Source organism: Lycorma delicatula, chromosome 2 (genome assembly GCF_047948215.1).
Source record: "Lycorma delicatula isolate Av1 chromosome 2, ASM4794821v1, whole genome shotgun sequence".
NCBI lineage: Eukaryota > Metazoa > Arthropoda > Insecta > Hemiptera > Fulgoridae > Lycorma > Lycorma delicatula.
Genome location: NC_134456.1, coordinates 205,202,667 through 205,216,316, shown reverse-complemented (window position 1 = coordinate 205,216,316; position 13,650 = coordinate 205,202,667). Strand labels below are relative to the sequence as shown.

The window sequence follows — 13,650 nt, the reverse complement described above, 5'->3', positions numbered from 1 at the left end:
TGATGACAATCCTAATGTTATCATGACTTCTCAACTGAACCGGCCTGGCATCACAGTAAGGGGTGCACAGTCCAGTAAAAGTGTTGTTGGACCAGCTTTCTTTGATTGAACTGTGGAGAGGGTGAATTACCTAGAAATGTTTCACAATGTGGTAGTGCCACAATTCAATTATTTATTATTTTAAATTAATTTCACTCTAACAAAGTTTTAAAAATACAAATAATGAGAAATGTAATTTGTTCCTAATCTTATCAAGTCTTTATACATTATTTATAGTTTCCAAATCTTAAATTATTTCTTACCAAATTCTTGGTATGTTTTAAACAGATGTTAAACAGGGTTACTGAGAATCTGCTTTATTTCATGTAAATAAATTTGTTCTGCTGCGTCATAGAGCAGTTGTCTCAATATCTTATCAAAGACAATGCTAACTATTTAGCTGACCAGTTCACCTCTAATGTGGGTCTGACTGAATGATTTATAATTTAGTTGGATAACTCAATATGCTAAACAATTATGGGGAAGAGTGAGGTTGTTCCTTTAGAGTCTATTTTAAATTATATTTTAACTTGTGGAAGAAAACCAATTTTTTTTGTGGTATTTATTTAAGTTGCTCAATGAAAAATTGTTTATCAATTATATATTGATCCTATCTGATTAAAATAGTCCAAATTTTTAAGGGATTAGTCAGGATTGCAACTTAGGCTGGTGCTTTCTTTCTTTTCTCTAGATGGAGTTGCTTTTGTACTATGATTTAAAGACAGCATCTTTTCTAGCCGCTCACATTTTTCTCTTTCCTTGATTTTTCTTCCTTTCAATTCTTTGGGTGTATTTTCAATTCATCTGATAATGAGGATGTTAGGACATGTATAGCTGGTACAGCTATACATGCAAACCTATATATATATATAAACCTTATGGCTAAACCACCTATCAGGTAAAAGCAAGGTTCCTCCCTCTTAAAATATAAACACTAAATCTCACTGGTGATAAAGGAATTTGTAAATAATTATTAAGATTACAAAAAAATATATATGAACTACGGGCTAACTGTGAAGATTTTATTATCAACATACAGAACAGTAATAATAATTACAATTAAAAGTACTGATAAAAATCAATCTAATATTACTCAAAACAATAAACTGGTAAAAAAAAACTGATCAGAAAAAAGGAGAAACTAAAAGTGTTATGATGTTTTAACAGGTTTAACAAACATCCTTTTACGCTTAATTTTCTTTCGTAACAATTCCAACTGGTGTAGTTCTGAATAAACTTCTGCAAATATTTCATTCTGTTCTTCTTCAGGTATTGTCAACCTACAATAAAAATAAGAATAACCATCATTACAGAACTGAGTGAAAAATAAAATATTTATTTAATGTGAGATTTGTGCAGATCAGGAAATCACTGCTCACCACCAACTGGTTCTTATAAGTCTAGTAACAATGTTATAAGTAGAGTATAATTACTTTAAATCTTTACGACATGAACTATGGGACTATTTTCTCTTTCTTAAATCTATTATTTTTTACCTGTATCTAAGGACAGGATGAAATGACACAGTTATTTCTAAGTATACTATATTATAAATATATGGCAACAAATTATATATAAGACAGAAAATGAAATTTGTGATGTAATTATACCATTTACAAATCCATATTGTTTATAACAAAGAATTACCCATGCTTACTTATAATTGTGTTTTAAGTTAAATAAGAAAACTGAATTCTTTTTTATCTGATATCCAACAAATGTATCCACATCTACTTAATCACACTATCTGGTAAAGTACTTAAGATAATTGATATTACTAATTTTTCTTTATTCCATTCCTTCACACCAGAATTTAATTAATGAGCTACTTTAAAGCTGCCTAAAGCAATGTAATGAAAATTACAACTTAATTATTCAAATACAAATACAGGATTATTTAATGTAGTACACAAAAATGAACTGTTAATCAACTGCTCTAGCATTTGCAACTTATGAAGTAAATTTTAAAACTTTAAACATGAAACATTTTTGCAAATTTTTGTTTATTTTAAAGACTAACTTTTTTTTTCTAAATCTCTAGAAATAAATTTTATTTCTAGAATTTATTTGCAATATCAGAAAGATTTTTGGTTCAGTTTAAAGTTAACATTTTTCTTCCATTTTTTTTTTAAAGTAATATTTTTTAAACTTTTGTTTTCAGTTGATTTTACTTACACCAAATGTCTCAGAATTAAACTCTAAAGTTTTTTTCTTTAACAAAGTTAAAAGTATCTGTTTATTGGTAATTTAAAAAATAAATTTAAGCTAAACCTTAAAAAATATTTTTGGGAAATTTTTAGGACTTTTTAACAATTTTCTCTGTTAGATGATGTGGTTTCTAGGTTCTGGGACACATTAAAACATTTATTAAAGTCAAAAAATAAATACAAAACCAGATACTCTTCCCAAGAATTTTAGTACAGCTTCTTTTCACTGGTAGAGCAGAAATCAGGATAAAAATTTTCCAATACTTCGCAACTTAAAAACAAAGCGTTTTTAGAACTATATCTATTATAAACTGTTTTTTATTCACCATAAAAAAGGTAATAAGGAATAACAGTCATCAAAGGCTGTTCAATTCAGATTTGTATATGATTATACAATAAGATACAGATCTGAATTTTGTGGAAATACCAACAGCAAAAGGTTCTTGTAGCTGGTGCTCAAAGGTCAGTTAATATATAATTAACTGACCAGATTATATATTAACTGTCAGTTAATATATAATTATCAGTTATTGAATGCTTTCAAATTGATGTTCTCTTCTTTTCTTTCATTAGTAGATGGCATCATGCTCTATATGATCCATAATTCCTGCTACAGGTTTACAGTTTAATAACTTGCTAGAAGTTCTTTGTAAATATTTACTTTAATATGCCTGAGCCACTGTCACTTATACACTTTTACTTTATCATTCAGTCATTAATGTTAAGTTCTTCATGGATACCTTTCTTTTTAAACAAGCTATAGCTGTTATTAAGGACCTCAGGAACCTTAATTCTGCAATAAGTAATTATTCTCAGTGAACACTTGTTAATGCATATGCTTCATTTTCAAAAAAGCAAAAATCTATCACTAAGTTTATGTAAATAAAATAATTACAAAGTATAATGTACAATATAATACACACTGAAAAACATATGAAATTGCTTACAGACTCTCATCAGTATTAGGGTTCATAGCTAATGAGGAAATTCTAATAACACTGACCTGTACTGCTTCATCAGATCATACTTTTCCCAAGGTTTCAAGTTTTTACTACGTCTTATCAATTGTTTTGGAGTCAAAACTGGTATATCTGCAATACCGTTAAAACTCCTTAAATCCCACCTTTGAGTCCATGGTTTTGATTTCAATTTAACCTATAAAATAATTTTAAATTATTAAATATAATTTAAAAATTCTACCCAAAATTGCAATCACATTAATTGAGACTAAAAGGTAAAGAAAGACAGAGACTTTATAACGCATACAAATCAATTTTAAATTTAAAACCTGTAATATTAACTTTCAATGTATTTTTTGGGGTATTTTCAAGAAACATAGTCAACTGATATTTTACCCACAGATTTCTGCAATCTTATTTCTTAAAATCATAAGCATTTTCCATTGTGTTGCTTAAATAATATCAATTTGCCTTGACCTTTTTATATGAAAAAAATTCTTGCTTATCAATTTATCTTAAAACTTCCTTTTATCTTATATTATTATTAAACCAATAAATTTTCATCATTTTTCTACATCATATCTCAAATTATCTCAGACTTTCCTTCCTGTCCACTTTTCACTTCCATAAAGTCTTACACTCTATAAAAATATTTCAGAGAATTTCTTTCTAATTTCTAAATCTATGATTAATACCAGTAAGTTTCTTTTCTGTATAAAAGCTCTCATTTTACAACCTAAATACAAAAACTCTTGTTTATTGTGTTCTTGTACTGTAATATTTAACATTTCATTACTAGCCCTTCAATCACATTTCATTACCTTTGGTATGTTATTATTTAATATCATAGGTTCATTACTTATAAATCATTCCCAGTTTCAGCTATGACTTAATTTCATTACTACAAGGTAACTGAAACAAAAAATCACTAATAATTCACTTATTTTTCAAATTTTACACAAAAAAACAACTTGTAAAATTTTGTAATGATTTTTTGCACATTAGTAGATTTTTAGTTTATATAACTGTATATTAAATTAAATGGTTAAATTTTTTTTTAATTTTCTAATCTCAAAAACAAAATAATAGTAAACAAATAAACACTTTTCTTTTTAAAATGAATGGAATGTAAGAAAGGGAAAAATTTTCTCAGTAATGTTTAATAAAATTTTACAGGGTATTGCATAAGTACATAAAACAAAGCTTTTGTCCGGGAGTTACAGAAGTATAAAATTAACTTATATAATACACAATTAGTTAAAAGAAATAAACTTTCTCCTATGCTGTCTAGGCTTTTAACAGTAGTACTGATTTGCAATAGCAAATTATTAATTTGTATTTACTAAGAGGTACCTTGACATCGTTGACCGGTACATCTGAACCTTCAGGAAGAAATTCAACCTCCATGTCCAAAGGGAAAGTACTATATTCTGGTAAAGCATCTCTAAGGTAAAATAATTCATTATCAAGTCTCTTCTCTAACCTAAGCACATCAATTTTTTGTATAGTTGGATCATATATTCTATAAACTATTTCAGTACCTGTAATAACAAAATACATAAAATAAAAAACTACAAACACATTAAACAATTATGTCAGAGATCTGTGAACTATCTCTAGCTTTAGAACAGTACAAATACTGTAATAACAATGTAATGACTTTTTTGAGTACACTAAATCTTTTGCGTGTGGTATAAGAAAAAATTTAAAAGACTGTAATGAGGAAAGGTGTTTCAGAAGAGCTGGTACAGATGATAAAGGGTGTATAATGAATGAGGAGCACAGTTAGAGAGTTGAAGAAATATGAGAAGAAAAGATTAACTAAAAAAGTGTTATTTCATTAGTTTTTGTCTTTATTCCATGTTGTTCAGAAGATTAAATTATGATAACAAGAAATAGTGAAAAAGAGGTGAAAGCTCAGTTTAATGAGAAGAATAAAATTATAGAACAATGTAAAATGAGAATTTGTAGAGAAAAAATTAATTCACGACAATAGGTAAAAAGGAAAATAAGCATGAAGAGAAATAAAAATTCATGCAAAATCATTGGAGACAATGAGTAATTCCAAGTGTGTGAAGTGTGAAACATCAGAGGGTGGGAAACTTATTTGCAGAGAAAAGCAACCTGTAGAAGATTTATCACAGAATGAGAAATAACAACAAAGTAAAATGCAAGGTAATGTTTAAATTGTATTCTATAACAGTTATTAGATATTAAATCTGAAAGATAGATGATTACTCAAACTATGGATAGTAAAATTCAAGCTAATTAAATTAGATACTTATGATATAGAAAAATAACAGGTGACTGTGTCAGAGTTGTAAGATATGAGGGTTGACTGAAATGTAATGTATACTGGGACATAACAGGAGAGAAAAATGTTGCACAAAGCAAAAGGCTATCTTGTAGATTCATTCCCTTAGTAGTAACATTCCAAAATTCACTGACCCACACCTCTCATTTATGTCAAGTTGCCAATGTTTTGGGGTTGAGTATGTCCAACGTCAATGTCTAAAACAATGTGAAGTAACTGAATTTTTAAAAGTGGAAAAAGTGAACACTAATGACATTTATTGTCTAAAAGCTTTTTACAGTGATTAAATTGTTCAAAGTAGTGTAATAGGTGGGGTATAAAATTTCATGCATCAGGAGCTGTTAAAGTGAATAATGAAGTTGAACTAAGTAGTAGTCAACTAGTTTCTGTGACTGATGAGAAGCACCAAACAGAGTTCGAGAATTGATTCAAAATGATTGTCACATCACACAACATTGCCACCCAGACAGGCATATCAAAAACAAAATGGGGACATATTATTGAATGACTGGACTACCATAAGATCTGTTTGTGATGGATGGATGCAATGCAAACTTACAGAAAGGGACATACAACAAAAAGAATGTTATGAACAGCTTCTGAAACGTTGTGGTGATGGAAAAGGTGACGTCCTTTTCAATATTGTGATGGGTGATGAAACTTGGGTGCATCAGTTTGACCGAGAAGAAGAAAAATGTCAGAGCATAGAATATTGGCACTACGATTCACCACAATCAAAAAAAATTCAAAACACAACCCACTGTAAAATAAATGCTTTTGACAGTGTTCTGGGGTAATGATAATGCTCGACCACACACATCAATACATCACATGCATCTGCCAAGGCTCATGTGAAATTGAAATTTAAACCTATTCATATCCTCCATATTTACCAGATTTGGTGCTCTGCAATTAAAGAGGATATTACGTGTATTCATTTCACCATGGATATTTCCAAAGATAGAGTGAGGTCATGGATCAATAAACACCACCAGCATTCTTTATTAACAGAATGTAAAAAACTAGTTTACTGTTGGGGAAATGTTTAGCTAGAACAAAAATGGTAGGGCTATTAAATGGTGACTTGGAAAAATAAATGTAATTTTTTGCAGCAACAAAATGTACTTTATGCCTATTTGTTTAAGTTAACTGTTACATTTTATTTATGAGCGACTGTACACTACATTTCAGCCATCCTTCATATATGTTTTTTTATTTTTGTTATTATATGAGAAAAGATTATTATGGAAATTATCAATGAAAAGATAGAAACAGCTAATTGGTTTAGCCTTTTGCAAAGAATGGAAAAATACAGAATGAAAAAATCTGAAACAAAATCAATGTTCAGACTGGAATAAAGGGTAAAATATCAGGAAGTAAACAAAGGAGGAAGTGTCTGGAAAGTAGTGATGAAATGACTGAAAAAGAGTGACTGAACCACACCAGATCGAAAACTTATTTTGGAAAATAAGAAGAAACATATCATCTTAATATATTATTTTCAAGATCAATTTTATGGGTTTTCACTATAATTATAGTGCATCTTATGTTTTATCTTCTAATGTTTCCTTTCCAGAATTTAACTCCCACATCATCTAAATTTTTTGATATCTATAATTTCCTGTAACTAAATTTTAAAAGAAAGTTGAATCTATAACTTTGCCATTAGAAAATGCTTTTGATATATGTACTCCGCTGATGCTGTTTAAAAATTTACAAATGTAGAGACACCTTTCTGGATCAATTATATTACACGACATGATCTTTTCTATTCTCTATATTGTCCATTCACAAAGTTGAGTTCACTAAGGGAACGAGGAATAAATTCCGTTGGTGCGAACAACATTTCTTGTGATATGTTTATTTACTATATTTAATATATATTTAATTCGTCTCAACATTTATGAGACATTTACTCACTAATAACTTAATCCAAAGTAGAACTAGGTGGGATCTGTGCTTCTGTGAATTCAGTTAGCTACTTCAGAGGGCAACAAAGTAGGACAATCAAGATCTTCAAAACAAGCCTACAGTGAAGGCGAAAGCTGAGTCCTAATTCACTGATGTAAATGTCTACGGAGGCATTTACATCGGTGGCATCCCGAGGCCTGCTGGCTTATTACTGTGAGATGTAAAAAGTTACAAGGGTCAAAAGACAACATCCATTAAAGCCCATCAGGACTAAGAACACGGGGGGGGGGGGATGTGGTGACCGGAATCGTCACAAGGTGGGGTGTCTTCTCCTACAGGGGTTGGGATGTCCACACACAAACACTTTTTTTCTTATATATCCATCCATACTTTTTTCCTCTTTGCAAACTTATCTGACAGTTTAAAAATTCATATCTGAATTTTTATATACTAAATTGTTAAAAAAGGCCTTTGAACTTTTTTTCCTAACGTGGAATAATTTAAACTATTTCATGTTAACTGTTTTTCAGGTTTTATGAATTTTTATTCATAAAAATTAAAAAGAAAAACAGTTTTTAATAAATAATAACCACAATATGAACAAAATTAAACCACAATTGGATAAATTAACAACAGTTCATGGCCTATCTGTCACTAAATACAAGTTTATATTTAAACATACTAAATTATATAACTCATCCCTTCCTCTCTCTCTCATTTTATTTCACTCTATATAACCTCCTCCTAACACATGCATGCACTCATTCTCTCTTAGTTTGTTTCTTTAATTCAAAATTTGATTTTAAAAAACTGATCCTCATCACTTCATATAACATGTATTCCATTGAATGGTTTTTAGCTCAGTAAAGAGCAATCAGTATGCTTTTCTCTAATCAGGGAATAATGTCCTGGAAACTGAAGTCTATAAAGTAATGATACACTTGCAAGGCAAGTTGTTCCACTGGCAAGGCATGTTTTATGAACTGTTTACAATCAACCACTGAATTTGAATAATGCTGAATCAGTTTCAATGCACCCAGCTGACTAATGAACATAGCTGAAAACAAAATTAAAGATTTATATAAAAAAAATTATGAGATGACTGGTCTTCTGCCATGCTATAAAGAAGTTACACACGGATATCAGAAAGAAGAGGTATAAACTAAGTTTTCTTGTTATTCATGAATTATTACAGTTGACGATAACCACTTTATATCTTTCTAACTGCCCAGATAGACAGGAATTAATAAATTGTTATAACAAGTACCTATTAGCAATCATTACTACGCATAAAAGGTATAGTGGATAAGCCAATGTAGCTGTGCACTTACACTCGGTATAACTTTTTTTATAATAATTATACTCCCATAATATACAAATATTCATAGTACAATTTACAGTCCTAAAATTTAATGAATTCATTTCATGAACAATAAAAAGATTGAGTTAAGTCAACTGTTAAAGTTTTATCTGTGTCAATTAATAATTTTTAATCCTTTCTTGTATGCCCTATCCTTCTGTAGATTTAATATAATAAGAAGACATATGTGTATAGTAGTAGCTTTCAATTAATTATGAATAGATTGCAAATCTGAAAATTGTTATAAAGAAAAGAAAAGGGTATTTATAAATTTGGTTTTAAAAAATAATTAATTAATTAATAAACATACCGAGCTGATCGATGACATTTCTTAATACAAATTGAGCTCTGAGACCACAACCACTTCTTTGTATACAGATGCCAACAAATTTAGAAATCTTATTTGGAGCATGTGGAGTAGAAGATGTGACTGCCAAAATACTACCTGTAACAGTAATGTGCAAATTAATCCTAACACAGATTAAATAACATAAAAAAAGTACATTTTAATAAAGAGTAACTTTATTTAGAAAACAAACCATATCTGTAAAATTGATGAATATCTAGTAATTAAGTAATTAATATGCCCTCCTTTATTCTAAATCACTTCACGTACATGATTTGTGAAGTTGTGATTTGAATTTGTTGTGAAGTTGTCACAACCACTTCCTTCAGAATCTTGATATATGCATCACTTTTCAACATACCATCTACTGAAAGTAATGAACAAGCGCCTTCAAATGTGAGACAACCTCCAAAACATTTTTTTTTTGGGGATGTTTAATTGATCACTGGATATGAGCAGGTGATGTTTTTTCATCTGATGCTTTACTAATGTATGGAACCCTTTGCATCTGAACATAAAAATGTGACTGATCAAAAAACTAAACATTTTTCCAGTCATCTTTGATCCAGTTAGCTCTTGTGGGCCAAAGCCTACAAGAGCCCTTTTTTGCACATTATAGAGTATTTTACTTTTACGGTCACATTTGCCTTTCCTTTGAGGTTACAAGGAACTAGTTTCTTTAAATTGTTTTAAAATAGCATTCACTGTCCCTAGCCCAACATCACAGTCAGAAACTATTTGTCGGGTCATATTATGTGCTCATAAAGAGAAACAATAATCAAACAAAATTATGATTTAATATGAAAATATGATTTTTTAATATAAAATAAAAAACTTTCACAACACACTATCACATGAAAATTGTTAAATAACCAAAGAACAACAACCTCACAACCTAAATAAGGGTATGGTCAAGCAGTATAGCCACACACAGAAATAAACAAAAAAATTCCTGAGTTCGGATTAATTTACATGCTACTACTGCATGGTTCAGAAAATTGTATAATATTCTGGATGTTACAAATTCCTTTTATCAAAATAATGAGAAAAATACACAAAAGCATAGGACAAGCAATAATTTGTTTTCGAATTACAGGTAGCAAAAGATTTCATCCAAATTGCTGCTCGAGAGACCAAATAATGCTATCCTAAACCCCTGTGGACACAAATACTTGAGCAAAATTAGTGGTTTCATATGGAATCCCACATAAAAAATTTAAAAGATAGGGCCCAAGAACTGTATCTCTATTGGTTTCCAAAAAAATGATTGAATATCCAAAACTAGAAACTGGAGTCAAAAAGCATGCTTTTTAGGTTTGGTGTAAATTTAGTTTATTAAACTGCCAATAAACAAAAAAAAACTGCAAAAATGAACTTCTAAAAAAATTGATGTAACTAGTCAATAAATTTTTTTTAAATTCATGTATATTAAAAACCAAATAGGAGCAAAAAAAAATTGAATATCTTGCACTAAACATTTAAAAAAAATAATTTTATTGAGTGTATTTAATTTTTAATGCATTGTTTATTCTCTAGGAGTGCTAATCTTATGTAAATTAGTGCTCCTAATGTTTTGAAACATTTTATTTCAAAACATGCTATAAGTTATCTTTTTAAACATGTTTTAACAGTATTACACTGAACTCAAGTCAATTAGGTTAATGTTCAATGAAAAGTTTCAGGTATAAATATACATCTATGAATTTTGGAAAGGAGATTCTGTTATATATATATAAAACTTTATCAAACATATTATTAATATAAAATTGGAAACTTAATACAGTGGGGGCTAATAACAAATAACAAACATGATAATCCTACTCACCAACATAAAATTCAGGAATATCAATTTGGGACCTCCTTTTCATCATATCCATGCGCTCTAGTTTCTCTCTGATTGGATTACGCCATTCAAATTTTGGATCTGGTAAAAACTCAGGATACATGAATCTTGCTCTAGAAGATGGTTTATTGCCTTCTCTAAAGACAGTAGGAGTAGTTGCAACAGTAGATTCTGTTTTCTGTTCATAGTTAGTAGCTTCACTTGAAATTTCACTACCGTCTTGTGTTGTAGATAATAATGCATGGCTCCATTTTGTTACTATATCAAAACATACAAAATTACATTACACCTAAATAAATTATTATTATATTATTCACTGAATAATATCAGTAATCACATAACCTTTTTAAACACATAGAAGTATGGTTAGAAGTGAAGATTGTCCTTTTGTTCTCAACCTTCATTCAATCATTTCAAAGAAAATTTACTAGCCAACAGCAAAGACAAAAATTGAATACTCTTTTGAATGATAAATTAACATAAGGTTCAAAATTACATTACTGTATATTTTATTAACATGTTATTATTTCTGTATCTTCCCATCATTATTTTTAAATAGAATCTTAACTTTTTCTTGAAAGAAATGAATTGTGAAATTTTATAAACAAGTAGATTTTATTTTCATATTAATAAATTTCCAAAAGAGTAAAATGTTTTCACATGGGAGGAGGCAAACCATCAGTTTGTAAAAGAATCTGTGGCACTTATGCATTAACCAGCATGCATATTTTTTTTACACACAACTCGACTATAAGCAATAATTTCTGAATTTATTATTTAAAGTACCATAATTTGTATATTTAACATTAATTTGATGGGGTTAGCAAGCATAGTTTATGTTTGGTTAAGTTATGCTGAAATATACACAATTCGTCAGTACACAGAATCAACATAATTTAAACAAACATAACCTACGCTCGCTAACCTCGACTAATTAACAGTAATGTTTTGAATATTTAAATAACAATTAAGAAATTATTGCTTATAGTCAAGCTGTATGTAAAAAACAAAACATACTGGTTAATGCATAAGTACCGAATATGTAATATGTGTAGTGTCTGTGAGACCAGCTCAATGGTGGTGACACCACCAAACTACATAAGGAAGGTATGTATTATTCACAATAATTTAATTGCAATTTAATTTATTTTACTGCTTCTCTTAAGAGTTTCTGGATTATATTTTTTTACAATACAAAGATTCATGTAGATTTAACATGATTAAAAAAATTTAATTTACAAATATTTGAAAAACAATAGTATGTCCGCCTTTAGGAAAATGAAGTACTGACAAAGAATTAAGTAAAAATAAACAATCTTCTTCTTACACAAGGATAAGTTAAATACACGCAAGAATGTGTTTCATAAAATAATTCATAATATTTATAAAATTCATTTAATTCATAATATCAAAAGAAATTTATTATTTATTAATTTTTAATGCACTCTTCCTTGGAAGCATTGTACTTATTCCACTGCAATGGAAGTTTCTTAATTACTAATTCAAAGTAGTCTTTTTGCTACTTCAATGACCTTGTTATTGTTTCTGATTTATTTGCATCCCAAAAATTTCTTCAATTTTCAGTGCATTACCAATGTTAAAAGCAACAGCATTAAAACAAGCATAGTCTTGAAGCAACAAAACTGAATTCATATACCCCTTTGCCTCAAGAGGATTACTGAGTTTACCTTTTCATTCAACAATGTTGAAAAATACTGTAAACTGTATTTTTCTATGGTGTGGAAGTCTATTTAAGTGAAGGAACTTTGAAACCTGTATGGTTAGTCTTGAAATATACCCGAAATCATCAGATATTCTTTAAACTATTATACAAATAATCATAGAGCGATTTAGAAAGTTGACCAAGAAAAAGCACATGTATGAAATGCTATGGCAGAGCCACAAATCATATAAAATGTTTTTACTTTTCTTGTAACAGTAAAATGGTTTTTCTTTATTCTCTGGTGATGGATATGAGGAATTTACAATGAACACATGTTTTATTTTACAATTTCAAGCAGAGCATAGTCTTAATATTACCAACATAAATTAACAATGTCAGTAATGGTTTTGCAACAGGCATTCAAAAATAAGTACCAACATCAATTTTCAATATGATGTAGATATAATAGACCTTATCAGTTGCCAAGCATGAGGTTCCTTTCCCACATGTTCTTTTCTAAAAACGATTTTAGAAAGCAAACTAGATCGCAAATTCTCTGCGACAAGTAAAATAACCAACTGGGCCACCTTTAAAAATGCTTGAATGTTATATACATATTGTTAACTTTAAAAGAAAGTACATTTCCAATTTTACTAAGTCAAGTATCTAAAAAATTCCGTTAAACATATATTACATTAAAAAAAATTATACCAAGCATATGATTTGGTAATTATAGTATTATTATGACTAATTCAGTTTGTCACCTGTTTTCTTATAACAGAACACGTTCTGCCACAATTCTCTTCTAAATGAAGAAACCAACGACATCATAAAATATTTAAGATACACGTTAACTGGTTTAATAATAAATAACACAAATAATCACATATTTTGAAGTACTGCTCAATCGATAAAAATTTTCAGCACCACATAACCTTACAATCATAAAAATACCTCTTTAACCTCAACATCTGAAAGAAGCTACTTCGTACGATAAGGACCATGTAG

At 29.1% G+C, this 13,650-nt stretch overlaps 1 protein-coding gene across 1 annotated transcript; it reads right to left on the bottom strand.

The window, feature by feature from the left end:
- Positions 1-1,029: 1,029 nt before the first annotated feature.
- Positions 1,030-13,618, bottom strand: LOC142319599 (large ribosomal subunit protein bL19m-like). The gene is made up of 6 exons (XM_075357065.1): positions 13,407-13,618; positions 10,962-11,237; positions 9,101-9,235; positions 4,559-4,746; positions 3,250-3,401; positions 1,030-1,319 (listed from the first exon to the last, which is right to left on the bottom strand). The coding sequence occupies exons 1-6, from the start codon at positions 13,471-13,473 to the stop codon at positions 1,190-1,192; spliced, it is 948 nt and encodes a 315-aa protein (XP_075213180.1). The 5' UTR covers positions 13,474-13,618; the 3' UTR covers positions 1,030-1,189.
- Between the last annotated feature and the right edge of the window lie 32 nt (positions 13,619-13,650).